The sequence below is a fragment of the Bufo gargarizans genome, chromosome 2, assembly GCF_014858855.1.
Source record: "Bufo gargarizans isolate SCDJY-AF-19 chromosome 2, ASM1485885v1, whole genome shotgun sequence".
Lineage (NCBI taxonomy): Eukaryota > Metazoa > Chordata > Amphibia > Anura > Bufonidae > Bufo > Bufo gargarizans.
Window position 1 is genome coordinate 559,134,375 of NC_058081.1, and position 25,477 is coordinate 559,159,851.

The following is a 25,477-nucleotide window of genomic DNA, read 5'->3' on the forward strand; positions in this document are numbered from 1 at the left end:
TAGCTGACTGATCTTCTAATCTCTGGTCTTCATGCAGATGTCTCTGGTCCAGTTAGAGGTTGATGTCAGTTGGGTTGACCTCATAAGTCATCCCGCTGAAGGGGATTGGCAGAAGATTGCACCTCTACGCGTTCTCAGTTTTGACATTGAATGTGCTGGAAGGAGAGGTAATTGTTATTGGTCCTGTGGGGATTGCCAGATGTCGCTTGAGCTTTCTGTTGGAAGGATTACCTGGCGTAACTCTGATGGAAGGCTCTGACATAAGACTGTGTGGGCGTTTTTCCATGTAAGAAAAAAATAATGGATACCACACGGAACACCTCTGCTTAGAAAGCACAGTTGACCTAACTTTTCTAAGGTATTTTGACTTTATACCAGTTGGATGGATGCCAGAACGATACGACATGTCAACGATATGTCATCAGCGGTTTATGCACATAGAATGAACATTTAACCGAAATACAATGGGGGTAATTTTTTATTAGATATACTCTGGTTTTGGCGTATACAGGTGAAACTCGAAAAATTTAAATATCGTACAAAGTTAATTTATTTCAGTAATGCAACTTAAAAGGTGAAACTTACATATGAGACTCATTACATGCAACGTGAGATATATCAAGCCTTTATTTGTTATAGTTTGGATGATTATGGCTTACAGCTTATTATGAAAACCCCAAAGTCACAATCTCGGGCACCCTTTGCTCAGGGGGTATGGATTATTAGCTGACTAGAGTGTGACACTTTGAGCCTAGAATATTGAACCTTTACACAAAATTCTAAATTTAAGCTGCATTAATGCAATTCCTTTTAATTTGCATTACTGAAATAAATGGACTTTTGCACGATATTCAAATTTTTGGAGTTTCACCTGTATATGTCGCAAAGGAGATTTGCGGCCGAACCTGTGACTTTTCCCTGCTCACTCCAGGTCTAAAACGCCGGTCTTAATAAATAACCCCAAATGTGTATATAAACTTTTTGGTCTGGCATTTTGAAATCTTGCTTTATATCTGCCTTTTAAAACATTTGGAGAGGTCGTCCTAAGGTAAAGTGGAGTTGGGGCCAATAGCAGCTATGCTCCCACAGGGTATGGAGGATGTGCTGGGAATTGGAGGGATTTACAGCTTTCTGTTAGGCTATTCTTGTCTGAAGTGAATTGTGTGCTCTGTATTCTATGGTTATGACATCTTCTCTTTACATAGGTGTGTTTCCCGAGCCTGACAAAGATCCGGTCATCCAGATTGCCAACATGGTTTTGCGTCAGGGAGAGAAGGACCCCTTTATACGCAATGTTTTCACTCTAGGCACCTGCTCCAGCATTGTCGGCTCTCAGGTGCTTTGCTTCGAGAAGGAGGATGCACTTCTTAAGGTATGTTATATCTACCAACTTATTATGCAAGCGCCAAAGACTTCTATCGGGTATTTTCCGGGTTCAGATGTTGGGTTGGGAGGTTGGTTCATAGTTCATAAAAGTTTCTTACATGTTGATTGGATGATAATCGTGTAATATGAATGATTGTGAAATTGTTGATGCGAACAAGTAAATTATCATTTGTCATTAATGAATTGTGTGAATGTGCCTCGTGTGACCTTTAGCCGATAGACACCGTGACTAGACCTCTCTGAACACAGTCAACGATCATCCTTTAAGCGAGTATATGATTGAATATGTACACGATACTCCCTGCTTGTCAATATCATAGGCATTGTGTCGGTAGGTCACTCGTGTCGCCTAAACGATTATCTAGTCGTCTAAATTAACTATTTACTTTAGTCCATGTCCTGTTTTCAGGATTGCCTGAGCAGTGCACATATCATTGTCAGGGCATCAGGAATTGCTGTGCAACCTGTACAGACGTGTCAGAAAATGATTTAGTTTGAGATCTATTCCATCAAAACTAACATGAGGGCATTTATCAGGAAGGAGTTTTCCAAAGAAAATATACAAAAAGCGCTGTTTTCTGCAAAAGTAGCAGGGATGAGATCAAAGCATAGCAGCTGGATGTGTGATTCATTTCATTTCTTTTCTTTTTTTCTATGTTTTCCAAAGGGATGCATGTTCCCGATGGTTACCTTAGGAGCACGGTGGCTCAGTGGTTAGCACTGGTGCCTGGCAGCACTAGGTTCCTAGGAGATTCGAATCTGACCAAGGACAACATCTGCATGGAGTTTTTGTTCTCCCCACCTTTGCGTGGGTTTCCTTTCGGTACTCCGGTCACTTCTCCCACTCCAAAGACATACTGATAGGAACTTGGATTGTGAACCCCACTGTAAAAGCACTGCTAAATATAGTAGCACTATATAAGTGCATAAAATAAATAAATGTGCTTCCATTCATCAGGAGGAAGCTTCACTTCAGACACCTAAATCATTGTTTCTGGGCAGAAGATCAGACTGTGAGAACCGTGATCCTCTGTGAGGACCAGTGATCGCTGGTCCCCATACAGAGGATTGCTACATAAATGCATCTCACCTCCTTTAACTAGAAGGTAATTAATGGTTTAGCTAGGGGTGGGCGATATGCACAATATGAATTTGTGCAACGATACAGAATTTGTCTATATTGCATATATCGCCGGACCGCGATATGACCACGGAGCGGTAGTGAATTGCAAAAGCTTCTCACCGCTCTGAGGCCTTCCGACTTTGCAGTCCGCACTGTACTGGCCAGGGCCTAGCATACACACGGGGGCGGGGGGACGGGGGTGGTGGGGGGCGGGGGGGGGTTGGGTCGGGTCGGAATCTATTGGCAAAGGATGGTCATCGGGCGGGCTGATCTGGCTCTGGGGGACATGTATGATGATGGCAAATGCCATGGGGCTGATGGCACTGGCTCTGGGGGACATGTATGAAATTTGTGTTTTACTAACACTTAGTCTTCATCTTTACATTGTTTGGAAAAAGATCTGTTACACAATAAACATATAAAAATTTCTTGAAAACGTTTGGAATTTGTATTTTTTGTATACATACAGAAGAAAATTAATATATCGCAATATATATCACACATGGTTCAAATTATATTGCAATATAGATTTTAGGCCATATCGCCCACCCCTAGGTTTTTAATCTAAAAAAAAAACTTTTTATTTAAATCAGATTTGTTTTTTAAATATAAAATGCTTTTTGAGGAAAATATATTACCATCCAAAGGTTATTCCATCATGAAATAAAGATTCGTTTTTTTAATCATCTAGAATAAGGCTGTATATGTTTAATTTTTTTGGTAAATAAATTCCATTAATCCATTCACAATGTCATGCTCTTCCAGAGGTTTATGTAAGATTATTGGGCAGTTTCTCTGCCTACAAGATATCATCACAGATGCTTGGTTTACTTTTGCAGTTCTCAAAACTGAATTTGACTCAGCAGAGATCACATGCCTCTTCTTCACAGCAAGCATGTTATAACATGAACAGAGTTGAGAAAAAGACCTTAATCCTAACTTCTACAAACCTTTGAATACAGAATCCACCTAATCAAACTAATATGAAAAGTTATTCTAAAAATCTACTTGCATGTTATACCAGCAAAAATTAATCTTTATGTAGAAAACTATGATTTAAATCAAGCCTTACTTACTCCACCCTGGGTTCAGCCCATGTAAAGGGGCATTCTGTTACACCAATAAAAGGGAAATTTTGGTTCCACCTCGCCTTGAAGTAGAAGCTGCCTTGACTATTAGTACATTTGTATATTTGCTTGTTTTATTTTATTTGAGCCCTTTATGAAGTGTTTGCTTAGCGCTACCACATCACCCATAGATCACCTTTCACTACTTGCTCTCTTGCCAGTGCCAACTAACAAAGAGGCTCTTTCTAAGGAGCAGGGACTTCCCTGTATTGTAAAGCCCTTATCACAGAGGCCATCATAAAAACAGACTTCATTTTGGGGAATTATGTGCTTTCAGGATTTGAGGTGCATAATAAAGCTGTAAGAAAAAGCTTGTGACCCCTTCACACTTTACCACTGATAGCCTCCAAAATGGAAAAATGCATAAAATGGGTAAAGAAAAGCAATGGCAAGTATAAAAAAACCATCTTGGATTGTGCCCGGTATTGTATCTTAGCTCCATTGAAGTGAATTAGGAGATGTTTATGGGAGAAAGCTGCTGTGTTTTTCTGACCCTTTATGAAACTTTTAAGGCAGAGACTACATACTAGCATTTAGTCACTCATGAGTTCCAGTAAAATAGCTTGATTATCACAATTCTCCCTCATTGTAGGAAGCATGGCAGTGAAGTAATGACAATTTCAATTTGTGGCAAGAATATGTACGTGACATGCACCACATTTATCATACATTTTTTTTTTTACGCTTTTTGCGCCGCACGGCGGCTTACTGGGGAGCAGCATGGCTTAAAATTCGACAATGTTTGCAAAATTGTGCTAAAAGTTTGGCACAAAGTTAGTCAACCCGTAGGTGGTGTAAGGTTAGACTAAAGTGTCTTACGGAGCCAGCCGCTGTGATAAATCTGCTGCATCTTTAGTAGTGGAAAATGTGACAAAGTATAAACTGCAAGTGGTGCTCATTCAATGGTCACACAATCAAGCTGGTGCACCCCTTATTTTGGGTTCTGCAGCAGGGAATATGTTGAGGCATGGTCACATTAGTCAATGGCGGACAGCATTGTTCGTGATGAAAGCAGGTTCTGCCTTGGTACTAATGATGGCCACAACATCAGTTCAAAGGAGGGCTGGAGAGCGCCTTCTGCCATCATGTATAGTGCGGAGACACACAGGACCAATAGCAGATGTCGTTGTGTGGTACGCCCTTAGCCACCATAGCCTTCTGCCATCATGTATAGTGCGGAGACACACAGGACCAATAGCAGATGTCGTGGTGTGGGGCGCCCTTAGCCACCATAGCCTTCTGCCATCATGTATAGTGCGGAGACACACAGGACCAATAGCAGGTGTGGGACGACCATAGTTACCATAACCGTTCTCATCTGTAGTCAAGTCAAACATTGACCAGCCTTAATGAGGTTGTTCATATTTCAGGTGGGTTTAGGCGTTGCCCCACTGCGTCATATCAAATAGTTACTTGACGATAGTATAGTGTAAATTTGCCTAGTTTTTGTGGTGGTCCTGGGATTTTTACTCTGACTTGTGTTCGTGTGTCAACGTGAAGTTATTATTTTACATAGTCTTACTTTTCTCATTTGAGCAGCATAATGATCTTTTCTTTATTTCTCACTCAGGCCTGGGCTGAATTTGTGCGCATCATTGATCCAGATATTATAACTGGCTACAATATTCAGAATTTTGACTTGCCGTACCTGATCAACAGAGCTCAGACCCAAAAGGTAACATTTCTTTATCAGCACTTAATTCCACAATATTTCAGAATGTCCAGATGTTGTGTTTTTTTTTTTTTTGTTTTTTTTTTGGGTCTGGTTAGGGCCCATTTACGTTGGCAGATTATAGGGCCACTTATCCAGGATCGAATGTTCCATAATTTTCCTGAGGAAAGGCTCATTTGTCAGGTGATCCGATCATCTGTCCTGCATATAAAATCAACGTTTGTGGATGATTGCATGTAAATGCCCCCAATCATTGCCTTGTGTGGGTGCTCATATAAATTGGCCCTTAGTTAAAGGCTCTGTGCACTTTCACATTTTGATCCAGTGTAACTAAAATAAAAATGAAGCAGGTTTGCAATTAGCCTTGAAGGACTTTAATAATAGTGACCTATCCCCTGCATGAGTATCTGATTGGTGGGGGTCCGACACTCGGGACCCCAGCCAATCAGCTTTTTTTTTCCTATCTGTGGTCTCTTCTCTGTTTTTCCTAGGCCGGGTGACGACCTGTTCATATATCACATGGCCTAGGAGCAGCTCAGCCCTAATTAAGTGAATGGGGCTGAGTGGTATACCAAGCACAGCTACTATACAATGTATGGCGCTGTGCTTGGTGAGAAGGAAGAAGGCCACGGGGCGTCAGTGCCTTCTCAAACAGCTGATTGGCAGGTGTGCCTAACCCCCACTGATCAGATACTGATAACCTATTTAGAGGATAGGTCATCAGTATAAAAATCTTTTAAAGGGACTCTGTCACTAGCAATTTACCAATTTTTTTTTTCATGAATCCATGTTTAACAGAGTACCTTTTTTCCGCCTGTCTTGTTCTTTTGATTGTGAGTCTTGTCATTTCTTCAAAAAATCTAATCTTATGATATGTAAATGACGCTGTAAGGAGCCCAGAGGGGCATTATTCTTTCTCCACGGTGCCCAGGAAGGCCCCTCTGAAGTGCTGTGCCCGGCTAAATTTGAAAAGTAATAACGCCTCAAAGTTTATTCTTAATCGCCTCCCAGAGGCGCGGCTAACTGCTCAACACCACCCCCCAGCGCCGCGCTCTGTGGCAAACACCGCGATCCTCCTCTCGCCGGCATCCCAAATCCCGCGCAGGCGCAGTGCCGTCAGTCATCTTATCATAGCGCAGGCAATCGCCGGTACTGCGCATGTGCAGGATTTGGGATGCCGGCGAGAGGAGGATTGTTTTTTTTTTTTTTTTGTTTTCGCAGTTTTGTTTTCGCAGAGCGCGGCGCTGGGGGCGGGAGGGGGGGTGTTGAGCACTTAGCCGCGCCTCTGGGAGGCGATTTAGATGAACTTGGAGGCGTTATTACTTTTCAAATTTAGCCGGGCACGGCACTTCAGAGGGGCGTTCCTGGGCACCGTGGAGAAAGAATAACGCCCCTCTGGGCTCCTTACAGCATCATTTACATATCATAAGATTTGATTTTTTGATGAAATGACAAGACTCACAATCAAAAGAACAAGACAGATGGAAAAAAGGTACTCTGTTAAACATGGATTCATGAAGAAAAAAAATTGGTAAATTGCTAGTGACAGATTCCCTTTAATAAAAAAAAAAATATATATATATATTATTTGGGGGTGAAAACGTGTTTGGGCGCCATTTTAAATTCGGCTCAGGTTTTTCCAATGGGAAGGTCATGTAATATATTCGTCTCGGCTAGAATTTACTCACACCCTGGAAATTTCAGTTTTGACCTATCTTTACCTGTTTAGGAGTTAAGTGAGGTCAAAGTTCCCTAAATTGCTTTTACGTATTCACGCGTATTCTGTGTGTCCTCCATTCTACCGGAAAAAGGAGGAGACTGGATTAAAGCTTCTTTAACAGCATGTTTTCTTCTATTTCCAGCAGGGAATCCATTTTTAAAGAGAAACGTGATCTGTTCCATAAACATTTGAAAATTGATTTTTATGATTTAATTTAACATGTTTATATTTTTTTTAGCTGGCAGATATAGTAAAGAAGGTTGTGATTTATAGTAAAGAAGGTTGTGATTGTAAGACTTGCTATTATTTGAATTTTTTGCTTCAATAATAGGAGGCTTTTTTTTGTTTTGTTAAGCAGGTGGTAAAATAATACTATTATATGCAGTCTGTTTAATTCAGGGATGCTCAACCTTTGACCCTCCAGCTGTTGCAAAACTACAACTACCAACATGCCTGGGCAACCTTATAGCTATTATGGCATACTGGGAGTTGTAGTTTTGCAACAGCTGGAGGGCCGCAGGTTGGGCATCCCTGGTTAAAGGGGTTGTCCAGATTCAGAGCTGAACCCGGACATACCCATAATCTCACTCAGGCAGCCCCCCTGATGTTAGCATCGGAGCATCTCATGCTCCAATTTTCTCCCTTGCCCTGCGCAGGGAAAGGGCTCTTTTATTTAGCATAACACACTGCCGGGCAGAGGCTTCCGCCCAGCAGTGTGCTAGGTGGCGTCACTGGCTCTTATGGGTTAGCTTTAGCGCTTCCCTAGCCATTTTACAGGCTAGGAAGCTCTAAAGCCCGCCCATCGATGCCTTTGTCCTGCGCGATGGGGAGCATCGGAGCATCAACTGCTCAAGTCGGGGGGCTGCCTGGGTAAAAATGGGGGTATATCAGCTGAGAACCAGGACAACCCCTTTAAATGAATCCTCCTGTTGCTTTCAATTGATTTTTTTGGGGGTCGGTAATGAAAGCGTCATATGTGTTTATGCAGTGGGCCAGACCTCAGTGCTTTCCTATTCAGTTAAAAAAATAGACAGGAAGTCAAACTAGACAAGATGTGTGTATTTTGGTATGCTTTTACTGTAAAACCCTATGTATCTGTTAAATACTGTTTAAAAAAAATATATATAAATAAAAAATAAAAAACTTAGAGGCCAAAAGAAGTATAATTGTTGGATCAGTTGGCACAAGGTTTGTTCATAGTCTGCTACCATGGATAAGCTTTGGTCTGCATGGGAGCTGTAGACACAAGATTATCTGCAAAATGTGCGTCTTAATTAGTTCTGAATGCATTGGGACAATAACTAAATGTTTGTGATGTGGGCAAATACTGATGGAATTTTTTCTCTCAATGAAGGTGCACAGTTTTCCTTTCCTCGGGAGAATGAGAAACATGAGGTCTGTGATCCGAGACTCTTCCTTCCAGTCCAAACAGATGGGGAGACGAGAGAACAAAGTCATCAATACCGAGGGCCGAGTTCAGTTTGACCTTCTTCAGGTATTTTTTGGGCCCCTTCAGTTACGATTGAAAGTATTAACCTGTCTGAAAAAGCATATGAAAAAATAAAATAGTGACTACTCATGGGTTACTACAGATAATAGTCCAAGATCATGGTGGCCGATTGCCTTTGCAGGACAACTCCTTTATCATATATTTGTGAGCTGTATTAATCTACACATAAAACTGCATGTACTATTTCTCAACATAGAAGTGCTCCGTGCCATGTTTGATCAGTTGTGATCTTTGTGTGACCATTTTTATTCTCCAACCCACTGCTGTCACTGATAGAATAATTGGTCAGTTTCCTTGTAATCTGGAATAGTAGCTTGCTAGGATTTCTGGACCATTTGGTGCCAGACTCTGGGACTCCATTTTACTGTTTTTAACCATTAATCTATATTATAAAAGTCTATGTGCTTTGGACACCAAATCTGGCACATAGGTACATCGGGTGTTTGGGAAGGTTTCCATAAAGGTCTCTGCTCTCTAGAACATACAGTTCTTGAGATATTCCCAAAAAATGCAAATATGGCACCATCACATGACCCGTAATAGCCAATAAAAGCTTGCAACTCCTTCACTCATATCCTGACATACGCAGTGTCACATGACTCTTATTAGCCAATAGAAGCACACAGCTCCTTCACTCATATTCTGGCATACACACGGTCACATGACCATTAGCAGCTGTTGAGGTCATTATTAAAAGGGTTGGGGGCTGTGGAGGTCACTGTTAAGGGGGCGAGGTCACTGTTATGGGGGACAGTTAAAAATAAAATGAACAATGTCTAACCTCTCGGGTGTATAGGGCTACTAGTGATTTTCCTGTGGGAAATAAACAAGGGCATGGATTGGCCTCCTGGACAGCCTCGGAACAAATCCAATAAACACATAGAACAACACTTCATATTCGGGCAGCACTGGGTAGTTTTTGCATAAAAATCAATATTTGGTGCATATTTTAAATTTTAATTTCAGGTTCTTCTGAGAGATTACAAGCTGCGGTCCTACACCTTGAATGCTGTCAGTTTTCACTTTTTACAAGAACAGAAGGAGGATGTGCAGCATTCCATCATTACTGACCTGCAGGTACCTCTTCATTGTCATGTTATGGGTCCCAGAAACCTGCAGAATAGGCACATAATGTGATTATTTCTTATATATACATTTAACTCAATAATAAAACCTTATGCAGTCTTCTCCTGATCTCCCCCTAGTGGTGACTGCAGGCACCCTGATTTTATCACTAGGATGTACCGTCACTTTATAATTAGAAAGGTCTCTCTTTAGGTATCTCCTCCAATCCAGAGATTGAAAAAGGGTCTCAGTGCTGATTTAGGATTGCATTCCATTGACTGTCTTTCCTGCACAACAGTGCTACCAGCTACCCAGTGTGCAGGGAGCTGAGGCGCCCTTCCAGCCAGGTGAATAAGGCCGCCCTTCCAGCCAGGTGAATAAGGCCGCCCTTCCAGCCAGGTGAATAAGGCCGCCCTTCCAGCCAGGTGAATAAGGCCGCCCTTCCAGCCAGGTGAATAAGGCCGCCCTTCCAGCCAGGTGAATAAGGCCGCCCTTCCAGCCAGGTGAATAAGGCCGCCCTTCCAGCCAGGTGAATAAGGCCGCCCTTCCAGCCAGGTGAATAAGGCCGCCCTTCCAGCCAGGTGAATAAGGCCGCCCTTCCAGCCAGGTGAATAAGGCTGCCCTTCCAGCCAGGTGAATAAGGCCGCCCTTCCAGCCAGGTGAATAAGGCCGCCCTTCCAGCCAGGTGAATAAGGCCGCCCTTCCAGCCAGGTGAATAAGGCCGCCCTTCCAGCCAGGTGAATAAGGCCGCCCTTCCAGCCAGGTGAATAAGGCCGCCCTTCCAGCCAGGTGAATAAGGCCGCCCTTCCAGCCAGGTGAATAAGGCCGCCCTTCCAGCCAGGTGAATAAGGCCGCCCTTCCAGCCAGGTGAATAAGGCCATGCTGCCGTTCCCAGGCGTAAAGTGCAGGGAAAGCTTTGAAAGGGATGCAGTGCTAAATCATCCCTCACTGTGTCCTCTTCATTCTCAGCATTGATTAAAGAGGACATTTCACTACTCTACAAACTAAAAACTAACTATACCTGTGGGCAGAGCGGCGCCCAGGGGTCCCCCTGCACTTACTAGTATGCCTGGGCGCCGCTCCGTTCGCCCAGTATAGGCTCCGGTGTCTGCGCTCCCTCTGACTGATTTCTTGTAGGAGGCGTGTCCCTTGCTGCAGTGCTGGCCAATCGCAGCGCACAGCTTATAGCCTGGCTATGAGCTGTGCGCTGCGATTGGCCAGCAGTGCAGCAAGGGACACGCCTCCTACAAGAAATCAGTCAGAGGGAGCGCAGACACCGGAGCCTATACTGGGCGAACGGAGCAGCGCCCAGGCATACTAGTAAGTGCAGGGGGGCCTCTGGGCGCCACTCTGCCCACAGGTATAGTTAGTTTTTAGTTTGTAGAGTAGTGAAAGGTCCTCTTTAAGGTCCCAGGGGGTGATTGCATATGCTAGAGAAATGGTGCTATTTTTAAGTCTGGAATACCACTTTGAATTGGTTCTCTGTGGGGGAGACGTTCATAACCTATAGTCAGGATAGGTCCTCAATATCAGATTGTTGGGGGTCCGACATCTGGCATTCCCACTGAGCAGCAGTGCCGGAAACAAACAGTGTACGGACTGGCGCAGAAGGCTCCTTACACTGTGTAGTTTCTGGCATGTTGAAGATCTCTTGACTGTGAGCTAAGATGTAGTGTCCCGAGAGTGCATGGTGTCAGACCTCCACTGATCTGATATTGACGACGTAGGTCATCACGATACCCAAATTTTGATTTGAGTTCAATACCTTAAAAAAGTATTGCGATACTGTATACCAGGTGAAAAAAAAAAAGCTGCGTGCATTCCTCATTTTATCTAATGTCTGGCCCATAAAACTTTTTTTTCTGTTAAGGCATTCACTGCATAGGAGATTTTTATATTTTATTGTTTATATATTTTATATGTAAAATTGGGAAAAGTGGGCGATTGCACAGCTGGACCTCTGAACTCAACTGCCACTGCACCACCAATGAAGAGGGCGGAGGGGACCCTGTGGCCACTGCGCCTCCAATGACTTTAATACTGGGGTGGTGTGGGTGGGGGGCACTGCGCCACCAATGTTTTTAATTGGGTGGGGGGAGGGGCGGTGCCGTACAGTACAGATACAGGAGGCAGGTTCCGACACCCAACCTCAACCCCAAATGACAGGGAGCTGCGATCAGTGACAGTTAACCCCTCAGGTGTGGCACAGCCCCCCTCCTCCGCCCCTCTTTTCACTCATTTGTGGCAGCAGCAGTACTGTGGGGAGGGATGGACTGCTTACTTCTCCCCTGTGCTGCTGAGGGAACATGGCACATGCTAAGAGTAGCCCGTGCCATGTTCTGTTATACTAGTATCGGTAAAAGGCAAATCCCGGTATCAAATCGATACCCAATCGATACTTTTGTGCTGGTATCGATAATTCGATACCCGGTGCAACCCTAATCTGTAGCCCCGAGAGCCCCTTTAATTCTATGGGCACATAAAGCTTAGCAGATAAGCATAATTGTAGGTTTTATTAACCAGTATTTCATGTGCTGATAATCACACTGTTTAACTCCTACCCCCCAAGTTTCTGTCTCCATAACCATCACATATCTTTTTTTTTAAAACCAATTTGCATAAACTTTGCTTCTTGATTTTGACAGAATGGGAACGAGCAGACCCGCCGTCGACTTGCTGTGTATTGCTTGAAGGATGCCTATTTGCCGCTGCGCCTTTTGGAGAAGCTCATGTGTGTTATTAATTACATGGAGATGGCTCGTGTGACCGGCGTGCCTCTTAACTACTTGTTATTACGTGGGCAGCAAATTAAGGTTGTGTCGCAGCTTCTAAGACAGGTAACTACAGGACGCAGGTCATTAGTTCTGTACTGGCAGGAGGTGATGAATGCACCAGGCATACCACGGTTTAGCAGTTTTGGTACTATAGCGTCTTCAAGGAAGTATTGTCATGTGAGACATTCATGGCATATCCAGAAGAGAGATTCACACATGGCAGATTCATTGCAGAAATGTATCTGCTTGGAAAATCTGCTCTGCGCATGTGAATGCGATGTTTTCTGCACGTTCCATTCCAATGAACGGGACACTTGCAAACATTTTTACAACAAATCTGCCACATGTGAACTTAATGTCTGATATGCTGAGAACTCTGAGAGAAGTAGAGACGGTAAAGAATAAGCTGTGGTTCTCTTCACTTTAGTTAAAAAGCTGTCCCCATCTCTGCAATAAACTGGTAGCTAATATCACTATAAGAATTTTGCTAAGTACTTTTATTTTTTGACTAGTGTACCGTTTTTCAGATTGTAGTTTACTGTGTAGCCAAGGTCCTCCTAGAGTTAGGGGTCAGCAACCTCTGACACTCCAGCTTTTCTAAAACTACAGTTCCTAGAATGCTCCATTAACTTCTATGGGAGTTAAAAGAGCAGCTGAGCAAGTGTGCATGCTGGGAGTTGTAGTTTCACCTAGCCACCTCTTCAAGTCATTGGTATTGCTCCTAGGCCAGCACAGTAGTCCTGGAGCCATATGTTACTATAGCACATGGCACCCTCTTTGAATCACAGTGCCACTTGATTTGTGAGATTGATACTATATATACACAGCCCAGATTTTGCGAATGTGGGATAGTGAAAAGACAGGAAAGTTTTTTTATTTTATTTTTTATTGATCTTGATGTGTAGCCCTTTGAGCTGGGTTGGCCCTTTGCCAACAAAGCTGTTTATAGCCTTTAACTCCTTGAGGACCCAGGACGAGAATGCTCTTCCTAAATGGCTGGTACTTTGTGCACCAGGACGAGTATTCTCACCCTGCGATCCTTCCTATCCCCCATGCGCGGTGCCACGATCAGCGGCACGAATCCGGCTGTTGCTGACAGCCTGATCTCTGCTGCATCCACCAGCATCGTGATAACGCAGATGCTGGTGGATTAAACCCTCATGTGCATATGGGAGGTTTGCGCTCCCTCTCCTGCGGGGTTGCCTGCCAGCTACGGAAGCCTAGGAGATCCAAAATGAGGGTTGGGTCTCCTAGGCAACGGTCAGTCTTACTGTGTTAGGGTCCATTCACACGTCCGTATGTGTTTTGTGCATCTGCAAAATACTTGCACATAGCTGGCATTTTTATAGAAAATACCCTTTCTATGACAAGAATAGGACATGTTCTGCAAAAAAATTGAAATGAAGTGCGGATCCGCTAATGCAGATGCGGACAGCACATTCTGGCCCCATTGAAAATGAATGAGTCCGCATCTGTTCTGCAAAAGGGTCCATTAACATGTCCGTAGTGCATTTCGGGTCCGCAATACTCTCGGGCCGGCACCCCCATAGAACTGTCTGTTGTCCGCAATTGCGGAACATGTGGAAGATCGGGGGCGCACTCCAGAAATGCGGATGCAGAGAGCACATAGTGTGCAATTTGCAGAACGGATGCGGACCCATTATGCGGATGTGTGAATGGAGCTTAAGATGCTGACAGTCCAATTCAGTACAATACAGAATGTATTGTACTGAATTGAAACGGGGATCAAACCCTGAAAAGTTTCAAGTTAAAAAAAAAAAAAAAAAAAAACCTTCCCTTTCCCAAAATAAAGTAAAAAAAAAAAATGGAGAAAAAAAATTATGTATCGCCATGTCTGAATTGACCGAAAATATCACATGATCTAACCTCTCAGATGAACACTGTCAAAAAAATAATAATTTTTTGTCACCTTACATCACTAAAAGTGCAACACCAAGCGATCAAAAAGGCGTATGCCCCCCAAAATAGTACCAATCTAACAGTCACCTCATCCCGCAAAAAATGCGCCCCTACCTAAGACAATCGCCCAAACAATAAAAAAAACTGGCTCTCAGACTATGAAGACACTAAGACATGTTTTTTTTTGTTTCAAAAATAAAGTAGACATACTGTATTAGGTTTTGCCACGTCCGTTACAGCCTGCTCTATAAAAATACCACATTACCTAACCCCTCAGATGAACACCGTTAAAAAATAAACTGTAAAAAAGGCAATTTTTTTGTCACCTTATATTACAAAAATTGTAATAGAAAGCGATCAAAAAGTTTTACGCACCCCAAAATCCTACCACTCAAATCGTCATCTCAACCCGCAAATAATGAGACCCTACATAAGACAGTCACCCAAAAAATAAATAAAACTATGGCTTTCAGAATATGGAGACATAAAAAAACAACAACTTGTTTTTCAAAAAATGCTTTATTATGTTAAACGAAAACAAACAAGTCATATTTGGTATTGTCGCGTCCGTGACAACCTGCTCTATATGATCTAACTTGTCAGATGAACATTGTAAATCAAAAAAATTAAAACTGTGTGAAAAAAGCTATTTTTTGGTTCTCTTGCCTCACAAAAAGTGTAATATAGAGGAACCAAAATTCATATGTACTCTAAAATAGTACCAACAAAACTGCCACCTTATCCCGTAGTTTCCAAAATTGGGTCTTTTTTTGGGGGAGTTTCTACTCTAGGGGTGCATCAGGGGGTCTTCAAATGTGACATGGCAGCTTAAAATTATCCCAATGAAATCTGCTTTCCAAAAACCATATGGAGTTCCTTTCCTTCTGTGCAATGCCGTGTGCTCGTACAGCAGTTGACGGCCACATATGGGGTGTTTCTGTAAACTACATACCCATATATCAATATAAATATTGAGTTTTGTTTGGCTGTTAACCCTTGCTTTGTTAGTGGTAAAAAATGTATTAAAATGAAAATTCTGCCATTGAATTCTTGTGGAACACCCTAAAGGGTTGACAAAGTTTGTAACATCAGTTTTGAATACCTTGAGGGGTGTAGTTTCTAAAATGGGGTCATTTATGGGTGGTTTCTATTATGTAAGCCTCACAAAGTGACTTCAGACCTGGTCCTTTTAAAAAGTGGGTTTTGGAAATTTTCTGAAAAGTTTCAAGATTTGCTTATAAACTTGTAAGCCTTCTAATGTCCCCCAAAAATATAATTTCATTCACAAAATGATCCAAACATGAAGTAGACATATGGGAACTGTAACGTAATAACTATTTTTGGAGGTATTACTATCTATTATAAAAGTAGAGAAATATAATTTTTTTTTTAAATTAAATAAAAATGAAATTTTTTTTGATTCAATTTTACCAGTATCATGAAGTACAATATGTGGCGAGAAAACAGTCTCAGAATGCCCTGGATAAGTAAAAGCGTTTTAAAGTTGTTACCACATAAAGTGACACATGTCAGATTTACTAAAAATGGCCTCGTCCTTAAGGTGAAAAATGGCTAGGTCCTTAAGGGGTTAATTGTAGATTTGAAATGTTCTGTTTTCTGTATCTCCTATAAACTACAATGGAGAAGGCTGTAGGTATATTTCTGGAGTCAAGCAGTGGACCCCATTCCCCCTTTAGGTAGCAGACCTACTGTTGGTATCAACTCGTTTTCCCAGATATAAATACCTGTTAAGTGTTATTGGGGGGTGGGAGTTTGACTTCAGGTTTCTTTAGCGTTTTTGTAAGCAGGGGCATATAGCTGATAACCACTCTTTAACTTTCTTGCATGACTGTTTTTTCCATAAATCCATTTTAGAAAAAAACCAAAACCATTTTTCCATAAATATTATCATCTTAGAAATAGATACATATAATGATTAACCACAAATATTATTCAGATACTGTAGAGATTATCAGAATGTCTGTTACCGAGATCAATGAGTTACTTGACAGTCTTACTTATTAAAGGGGTATTCCAGTCATGACATATTTTACTAGAATATATAACCGACCTTACCATCTGACTACAGCAGGAGATGAGTGGGCTGGTCTTGTGAGGAGCAGTGACTCATGTAGAGAAGTTGTTTTGATGTTTCATGCTCTAAAAGGACCCTTTACACTGGCCAATAAAGCTAAAGATACTGGTGATTATTGGGCAGTGTAAATGTACCGACAATCACCCGATAAACAGGTGGAACTCTCATTCATCGGGTAATCCGATAGTTTGTGCATACACAAACATTTGTTGTTTGCCGGCAACAAATCATTCTGTGTAATCTACTGCCGGGAAACGAGTCAGTATGGCGACGAGCGATGGCATTAGCGATCACTACTCCCCAAACTCTGGAGGAGATCGCTGCCTGTACCGGTCTCCACCACCAGCGAGCAGCAGATTGTTGAGAAGGAACGCTGCTGCTCGTCATCCCACGTCAAGGGACCTTTCCTTAAAGAGGACCTTTCACCGATTATGACACTGTGAACTAAGAATACAGACATGGAGAGCGGCGCCCGGGGATCTCACTGCACTTACTATTATCCCTGGGCGCCGCTCCGTTCTCCCGCTATGCCCACCGGAATCTCCGGCCACTAAGTTATAGTAGGCGGAGATTTTAGTCACTAAGTTATGGTAGGCGGAGTCTGCCCTTGTTCTGCTGTCGAGCTGGCCAATCGCAGCGCAGAGCTCACAGCCTGGGAGGTTATTTTCTCCCAGGCTGTGAGCTCTGCAATTCGTTTGGCCAGCGCTACAGAAGAACAAGGGCAGACTCCGCCTACTATAACTTAGTGACCGGAGATACCGGAGGGCATAGCAGGAGAACGGAGCTGCGCCCAGTGATAATAAGTGCAGTGAGATCCCCGGGCGCCGCTCTCCATGTCTGTATTCTTAGTTCACAGTGTCATAATCGGTGAAAGGTCCTCTTTAACTACCCCTCCACAGATATAATAAAATATTTTTTCGGATTTGGTATGTTTTGTATAGCATTTGTATATTTAAAACTGTTTTGGTTATTCTTACTCTACAGGCTATGAAGCAAAATCTGGTAATGCCAGTGGTGAAATCAGAGGGAGGCGAGGACTACACTGGTGCCACCGTTATTGAACCCGTCAAAGGGTGAGTAAACATTTTGTAAATTTATTCACCAAAGCATCTTCGCTTTCAACTACTGAACGTCCTATAGGGGTTGTTCTGGCATACTCTCCTGGTCTGACATGCGTCAAGGAGATAAGCTACTGGATGGTAGTGGCAGCCATACGATGTTAAGTATCATGCATAGGCCCTGTTTGGGCGTTCCACAGTTGGAAAAATATGACTGCTCTTCTCCAAACATAGCACTAGACGTGTCCACGGGTTGTTTGTGGTATTGGAGCTCAGCCTCCTTTACTTCAGTGTAGCTAAGCTGCAGTACCAGTGGTGCTGTTTCTTGAAGAAGACTGCCATGTTTTTCTAAATCTGGACAATCCCTTTAAAGGGAACCTGTCACCTAAAAAACGCATATAAAACCGCCAGCAGTACCTTTTAGTAGCCCCCAGTCTGTTAATAATCATATGCTTGATCAGTTAGTCTGATGCTCCGTAGGTTTAAAAAACAATGTTTTAAGCGCCATCAGGGCTATCTTGCTGGTCAGCTTGAAGTCAAGGGGGCAGCGGCTTCCTTGCTTCAAGTCAAGGTAAGCACGCCCCCTAACCGTCCCCTCTCATGTTGGATAGACACCCTGCAGCGCGGCCAGGATCGCATAAATCTCGCGCATGTGCGGTGCGCTCCTTGGTAAGGTGCGATCTAGTCTATGGCTGGATTGACACTCAGCCTGCAGCGCGGCCGGGATCGCATAAGTCTCGTGCATGCGCAGTGCTCCGCTGGAACCCGGCTAACAGCGACAGCCGTAGACTAGATCGCACCTTACCAAGGAGCGCACCGCACATGTGCGAGATTTATGCGATCCTGGCCGCGCTGCAGGCTTTCACTCCAACAAGAGAGCGGACGGTTAGGGGGCGTGCTTACCTTGACTTGAAGCAAGGAAGCCGCTGCCCCCTTGACTTCAAGCTGACCGGCAAGATAGCGCTGATGGCGCTTAAAACATTGTTTTTTGAACCTACAGAGCATCCGACTAACGGTTGCCGATCAAGCATATGATTATTAACAGACTGGGGGCTACTATAAGGTACTGCTGGCGGTTTTATATGCGTTTTTTAGGTGACGGGTTCCCTTTAATGACTCGTGCACAATACTCTCTGGGAGTCAGACAGATGCTTTGATAACTGTAAACAGCATACAATTGCATCTCTTGTGGTTTTGCAGATATCGCATCAGGAGAGTATTTCCTGTCATTTCCTTTTAGTCTGAACTTGTGCGAGTTTTTGGAAGTGGAGTCATGATCTAATTTGTAATACGAGCGTTCTCAGATATTTACTGTCCTGTGTAATGTATTGACCTGTTGCATTTTGTTGCAGGTATTATGATGTGCCTATTGCCACTCTAGATTTTTCATCGCTGTATCCATCTATAATGATGGCTCACAATCTCTGCTATACCACTCTGCTACAGTCTGGAGCCGTCGATAAACACGGGTGACTATTTTTTTTATTTTATTTTTTTACATACATAATAAACTGTTAAATATTGAAACTAGAGTAACTTAAGCAGTGTTGTATTTTTGACATAAAGGAGAATGAAAAAAGGAGACAGAGGATGAAAAGAAAAAAAAAAGTTTGCAGGAGGAAATTTTTTTGTCATTTTCCAGTCAGTTACAGTGGATATAAAAAGTCTACACATCCTGTCAGGTTTCTGTGCTGTAAAAAAATGAGACCAAGATAAATCATTTCAGAACTTTTTCCACCTTTTAATGTGACCTATAAACTGTACAACTCAATTGAAAATCAAACTGAAATCTTTTAGGTGGAGGGAAGAAAACAAAAGTTGCATAAGTGTGCACACCCTCTTATAACTGGGGATGTAGCTGTGTTCAGAATTAAGCAATCAAACATTCAAAATCATGTAAAATAGCATACACCTGCCATCATTTAAAGTGCCACTGATTAACCCCAAATAAAGTTCAGCTGCTCTAGTTGGTCTTTCCTGAAATTGTCTTAGTCCAGGCATGCTCAATATTCCCGCTCCCCTCACATTCCTCCCTCCTTCCAAGCCACCGCAAGAGCCTGTTGCCACTGCTGCTGCCTCTTCTCCCTGCGGCTTGACGCTCTAGATCTGGACTTCTGGACGGCCCTCCTGCCACTGTTGCTGCTGCGGCACTGCTGCCGTTACCTTCCTCGCTCCCTGAGGTCTCCGGGTCTGGTAGGACTGTTAACCCCTTCCTAGTACCAGCGGCCCCTAGCCTGGACAGCCCCTTCTTCCTGCCTATTTTTCTCATCACCAACATGTCTGACCCCTCAGGGGCCCCTAGACCATGGTACCGGTACCATGCCTGCACCGCCTGTGAAGCACCCTTTACACGGGGGCAATCTGACCCGCTTTGCTCTGCATGCCAGGGCCCAATACAGGGTCCGCCACTTGCTGTACCGCCCCCTGTTTCCTCTGATTCACCTGACTGGGCAAGATCCCTGTCCCAGGCCGTGGAAAGCCTTACTCATGTTGTGGGCTGCCTTGTAGACACACAGCCTGCCACGCGGCCTGCTACACCCCCGTCGTACCCTCCAGGTCTGCTGCTTCTGCCGACTTGTCAGGGTCCCTCACTCCCAGGGCCCGACACCTCCAGAAGCGATCCAGGGCGGAGTGCGCATCTTCCACGGATGCGTCCCCATCTCCTCCGCGTGTGCGGACTCAGTCGGGTCACTACTCCTCACAGGACATGCCCTCTGAGGGAGAATTGATGGATTCAAATTGGGACATGGACTCAGCATTACCGTCCAAGCTAGCCTCTGCTGTGGTTCATCTCATCACTAATATTCGCGACACCTTTTAAGATTCACGACGACCCTCCCAGCACTGACAAGGCCGGTGTGTCCTTTTTCCGCCCCAAACAGGCGTCCACGATTTTCCCTCTCCACGCCGACTTCTCTTCGGTGGTCTCTAAGGCTTGGGCTTGCCCTGATACCCCCCCCCCCCCCAAGAAGTTGGATATCTGTTTTCCCTTCCCATCGGATTGCATCTCCACTTGGGCGTCTCCACCTAAGGTCGACCCTCCCGTGGCCCGCCTGTCTAAGAGCACGGCCATTCCTGTAGCCGATGGCTCCTCTCTTCAGTCCACTGAAGACCGTCGCATGGAATCCCTTACCAAAGCCATATTTGCTGCCTCCGGATCAGCCCTCAGACCAGTCTTTGCTTCTGCCTGGGCCGGGAAGGCTGTCTCGGAATGGGCTTCCCAACTTGACCAGGAACTTGATTCGGACGTCTCTCTTCAGGACCTCCGTTCTTTAGCCCAGCTCATTGTTCAGGCAGGGAAATTCATTTGTGAGGCCTCCCTTGATGCGGGTGCCCTCATAGCCCGTTCCTCTGCTCTGACTATCTCAGTCAGGAAAGAACTTTGGCAGAAAGTTTGGACGGCGGATGCTGCTTCCAAACGGTCTCTTGCTGGACTCCCCTTAGCGGGTTCCCGTTTATTCTGGACCAGCTTGCTCGAGATCATTTCTGAATCCACGGGTGGAAAGAGAACCCATCTTCCCCAGCCCAGGACCAAGGGCGCCACTCGAGGCCATCCTGGGTTCTCTCATTTTCGGTCCTCCTGCAGGTCCTCAGGCCATTGGCCAGCGACTGGTCTCTCCTCTAGTTCCTCCCAGGATAGGCGTAAGATGCCTTTTTTTTCTGACTCGGCCCTCTTGGTGCAAGTCCCAATCTGCTCGCCCCTCCACGGCCAAGTAGACCTCCGCCTGAAGGTGCATCCCCACCCACCCGGGTGGGGGGCCGCCTCCTCCTTTTCAGGAACATCTGGCAGGCACACGTCTCCGAGCCTGGGCACTCGAGATTGTGTCATCCGGATACAAAATAGAGTTTGCGTCCCTCCCTCCGGATAGTTTCTTTCGGTCCTGTTCTCCACGGGGCCCCGAGTGTGCGGCCGCCTTCTCCGAAGCCATTCGCTCCCTTCTGGACAAGGGAGTTATTACTCCGGTTCCTCCAAAGGACAGATTCAAGGGGTTCTACTCGAACCTCTTTGTGGTTCCCAAAAAGGAAGGATCGGTGAGACCGATCTTGGACCTCAAACGGTTAAACCGTTTTCTCAGTCTTCGCCGGTTCAGGATGGAGTCCCTCCGATCTGTGGTAGCTTCTCTGGAGAAGGGGGGGGTTTGTTGTCAATTGACATCCAGGATGCTTACCTCCACGTCCCGATCGCTCGGTGTCACCAGCGTTTCCTCCGCTTTGCGGTGGGGAACGACCACTATCAATTTGTCGCCCTCCCACTTCGGCCTGGCGACGGCTCCTCGGGTGTTCACCAAGATCCTAGCCCCTGTCCTGGGCTTGCTCCGCTCCAGGGGTGTTTTTCTGCTTCCTTACTTGGATGACCTCCTCATCAAGGCACCCTCCTTTTCCCAGACGTCCGCCAGCGTGGACCTCGCGCTGCAGACCCTGGAGCGGTTCGGTTGGATTATCAACCTTCCAAAGCCTTCCCTTACCCCCTCCAGACAACTCGTCTTCCTGGGGATGCTGCTGGATACGGAAGCGGTGGAGGTTCGTCTCCCACCAGAAAAGCGTCTGACCCTTCACCGTTCGGTTCGGACCCTTCTTCTCCACCGATCTCCGTCCTTCCGGTCCAGCATGAGGTTATTGGGACAGATGGTGTCCTGCTTCGAAGCGATTCCGTTTGCGCAATTTCACTCCCGCATCCTCCAGACGGCGATCCTGTCTGCCTGGGACAAGTCCCCGGAGAGTCTGGACCGGCCCTTCGTTCTACCTCCCCATGTTTGAACCTCCCTCCCTCTGGTGGTTACGGGTGCCTCTCCAGGGAAAATCCTTTCTGCCGATGACCTGGTTGGTGGTCACCACCGACGCCAGTCTGCAGTGTTGGGGAGGGGTTTTTCCTCCCCGGTTCGTCCAGGGCACTTGGTCTCCATCGGAGTCCAAGTTGCCGATAAACATCTTGGAGTTGAGGGCGATTCTCCTATCGCTCCGGCACTGACCTCCCCTCCTTCGGGGCCATCCCGTCCGTGTCCAATCGGACAACGCCACGGCCGTAGCGTACGTAAATCACCAGGGGGGCACTCGCAGTGCAGCGGCTATGCGGGAAGTGTCCCACATTCTCCTCTGGGTGGAAGCTCATGTTCCGGCCCTGTCAGCGATTTACATCCCAGGGGTGGAGAAGTGGGCGGCGGACTTCCTCAGCCGGACCACAATCGACCCGGGCGAGTGGTCTCTACACCCCGACGTGTTCGAGTCCATTTGCCTCCGTTGGGGTCGTCCGGATGTGGATCTCATGGCCTCCAGGTTCAACCACAAGCTCCCCACCCTCCTGTCCAGGGCCATGGACCCGAGGGTGTACGGCGCCGATGCCCTCGTTCTTCCGTGGACGGAATTTCCCCTCCTGTATGTGTTTCTGCCCCTCCCCCTTCTGCCTTGGGTTCTCCGGAAGATTGCGACAGAAGGCGTTCCTACGATCCTGGTAGCTCCAGATTGGCCTCGCCGGCCTTGTTACGCCAACCTGATGCTGCTCCTGGGAGACGCGCCTTGGCCACTGCCTCTAAGAGAAGACCTTCTCTCTCAAGGATCGATCTTCCACCAGCATTTAAGGTTGCTACATTTAACGGTGTGGCTGTTGAGACCGCAGTTTTGACGCGACAGGGTTTTTTGGCGGATGTGGTTCACACCATGATCCGCGCACGGAAGTCGGCCTCGTCCAGGATTTATTACCGGACTTGGCGGTCTTACCTAGGATTCTGTGAGAATCTGGATAGTCATCCTCTTCATTTTTCCCTCCCCACGATCCTGTCCTTTTTACAGTCGGGCCTGGATCTGGGTCTGGGCCTCAGTTCCTTAAAGGGTCATGTCTCGGTGCTTTCCATGCTCTTCCAGAGTCCTTTGGCCCCTCTCGGGTCTTTCAAAACCTTCATCCAGGGAGTTGCTCACTCTGTTCCTCCGTATCGCTCTCCCATTCCGCCCTGGGACCTTAATGTGGTGCTCTCGGCGCTCCAAGCTTCCCCTCTTATGAAAGGTTTCCATTTGCCTTTTGTCCTGCAAGGTCATGTTCCTTGTGGCCATCACGTCTCTCTGACGGGTGTCCGAAATGGCGGCGCTTTCTGGTCTTCCACCAAGATAAGGCTGCTCTCCGCCAGGTCCCTTCCTTCCTCCCTTCCCTTTGTCCGTCTCCTTCTCATCCTCGAGAACGGGAGCTGCAACGCCTGGATGTCATTAGGGCCCTGAAGATTTACCTGGAGATCACCAGCCCCAGGTTTCCTGTGTCCCCCAAGGAAGAGCGAGAAAGAGATTTTACTGGTAAGTTATACAAAAATCTCTATTTTTTTTTCCAATAAATTAGCGGTGTAAGTGAATATAAAAACCTTTGTATTATTACAGAAAAATGACTCCTCTCCTCATCCCTTTGCCTCCTACACTGATGACTCGCTCTTAATTCACTGTGTAAAGCTCTTAGAAGAGTCACCAATACACTGCTACCTCTGTCCCACTCCAGTGCTGGATTCATAGCTATACTACTCAGTCCTCCATGCTGTGTGGGAACACACAAGCTCAGGGGGAACTAGCAATTCGAGATGGAGTTTGCAGAGGGGAAATTGTTACGCTTTATGGTCATTAGCCACAGACACGCTCCCTAGTATCACTGTTTATGGTTTGTGTGTTCTTTTGTCAGGCTCAACCCTGAGGATTTTATCAAGACCCCTACTGGAGATTGTTTTGTCAAATCCAGTGTAAGGAAAGGGTTGCTTCCTGAGATTTTGGAAAATCTTTTAACTGCCCGAAAACGGTGAGTAAACTTTTTGTTGTCTCCATTAACAATTTTTTATGTTTAAATTCCATTTTGCTGTGTATTTCCTTAGTGTAATTTTTAGCTCAGTAAGACAGGGCCCATCCTTGTCTTATCCTTGCTGAAGCACCATTTGTACCTGTGATCTATGGGTGGGTCAGACCACTGTCTGTCCTCTTTTCCCCCACTTTCTCTGTTTTTATAGGATGCGTCCCGGTGGCTATCTTTGCTGACTGCTTTACCGGTTGTCGTATAGTTATGTTTCCTTCTCTCTAGGGCATCTTTTGGACATCTCAGTCTTCTGTGTCCCCCAGTGACCCAAATGAGAAAATAGGATTTTCTCGCCCATTTTCCTTGGGGGACACAGACCTTGGGTATAGCTCAGCTCCCTAGGAGGCGTGACACTAAGTAAAACTGTTAAGCCCCTCCTCCATCAGCTATACCCTCAGCCTGGAGATAGAGGCTACCAGTTTTAGCTTAGTGTCCAAGGAGGCAAGACACCCCCTGCTACTGCAGGGCTGTTTTCTCCTTGTTTTAATTTTTTCTCTAATTTTGTTATTTTATTTTTGTTTTTTCCTAGGGATACCAGAGACGCATTGGACCTCTCTGTTCTCCCGGGGTTGAGCTGCACCAGTGCCAACGTATTTGCGCTGCTGCCTCCCCCACTGAAGCAATAGGAGGATCTGGGCAGCACCGGCTCCCCTACATCCCGCCAGCTAGGGGGTCGCCCGCACGCCAAGCCCCTCTTCCAGCTTCCTGCCACTGCGGTGCCAGGGGCTGAAGGGGCGACCCTGCTGGAAGGAAATGAGGGTGAAGACAGGTAAGATGGCTTTTCCAGCCCATTCCCTGTCCCTGTTGCACTGGGTTCGGGGGGGGGGCACCCGTGGTCGGCCGTTTCCTGCGCTTCTCAGAGCGCTCTGTGGGATCTCCCCATCTGCCTGCTTTTCATGTACCTCCCGATCTTACACATCCCGCCGCCGCCCGCTGCTTAAAAGATAGCCCCTGCTTCTTACTACCTCCCCGCCGCCGCCCGCTCCGTACCGTGATCGAGGGGGCGGGGCTTAGGCCCGGCATCGGCGGTTCGGTTCGGCGGGACGGGGGTCAGGTGACCACCTTACCTTCCGACGTCCGGTTATACCGCCGCGCTTTTGGGGCCTGCGGGCCCTTCTTTGACAACATATGCCTGGGAATCTCGGGCAGCACGGGGTGCGGGTGTTTTTTCGCGCGCGCGCGCGCGCGTCATGGGGGCGGAGTTTCGTTA

At 45.9% G+C, this 25,477-nt stretch overlaps 1 protein-coding gene across 2 annotated transcripts in view; it reads left to right on the top strand.

The window, feature by feature from the left end:
- Nucleotides 1-25,477, top strand: part of POLD1 (DNA polymerase delta 1, catalytic subunit) — a 172,539-nt gene that overhangs the window by 40,954 nt on the left and 106,108 nt on the right. For both annotated transcript variants that reach the window (XM_044281624.1, XM_044281625.1), the window contains exons 8-16: nt 38-167; nt 1,206-1,372; nt 5,207-5,311; nt 8,383-8,523; nt 9,505-9,615; nt 12,249-12,440; nt 17,377-17,465; nt 18,803-18,919; nt 24,103-24,216. In XM_044281624.1, coding sequence (XP_044137559.1) covers nt 38-167; nt 1,206-1,372; nt 5,207-5,311; nt 8,383-8,523; nt 9,505-9,615; nt 12,249-12,440; nt 17,377-17,465; nt 18,803-18,919; nt 24,103-24,216 — 1,166 coding nt within the window. The remainder of the gene's footprint in view (nt 1-37; nt 168-1,205; nt 1,373-5,206; nt 5,312-8,382; nt 8,524-9,504; nt 9,616-12,248; nt 12,441-17,376; nt 17,466-18,802; nt 18,920-24,102; nt 24,217-25,477) is intronic.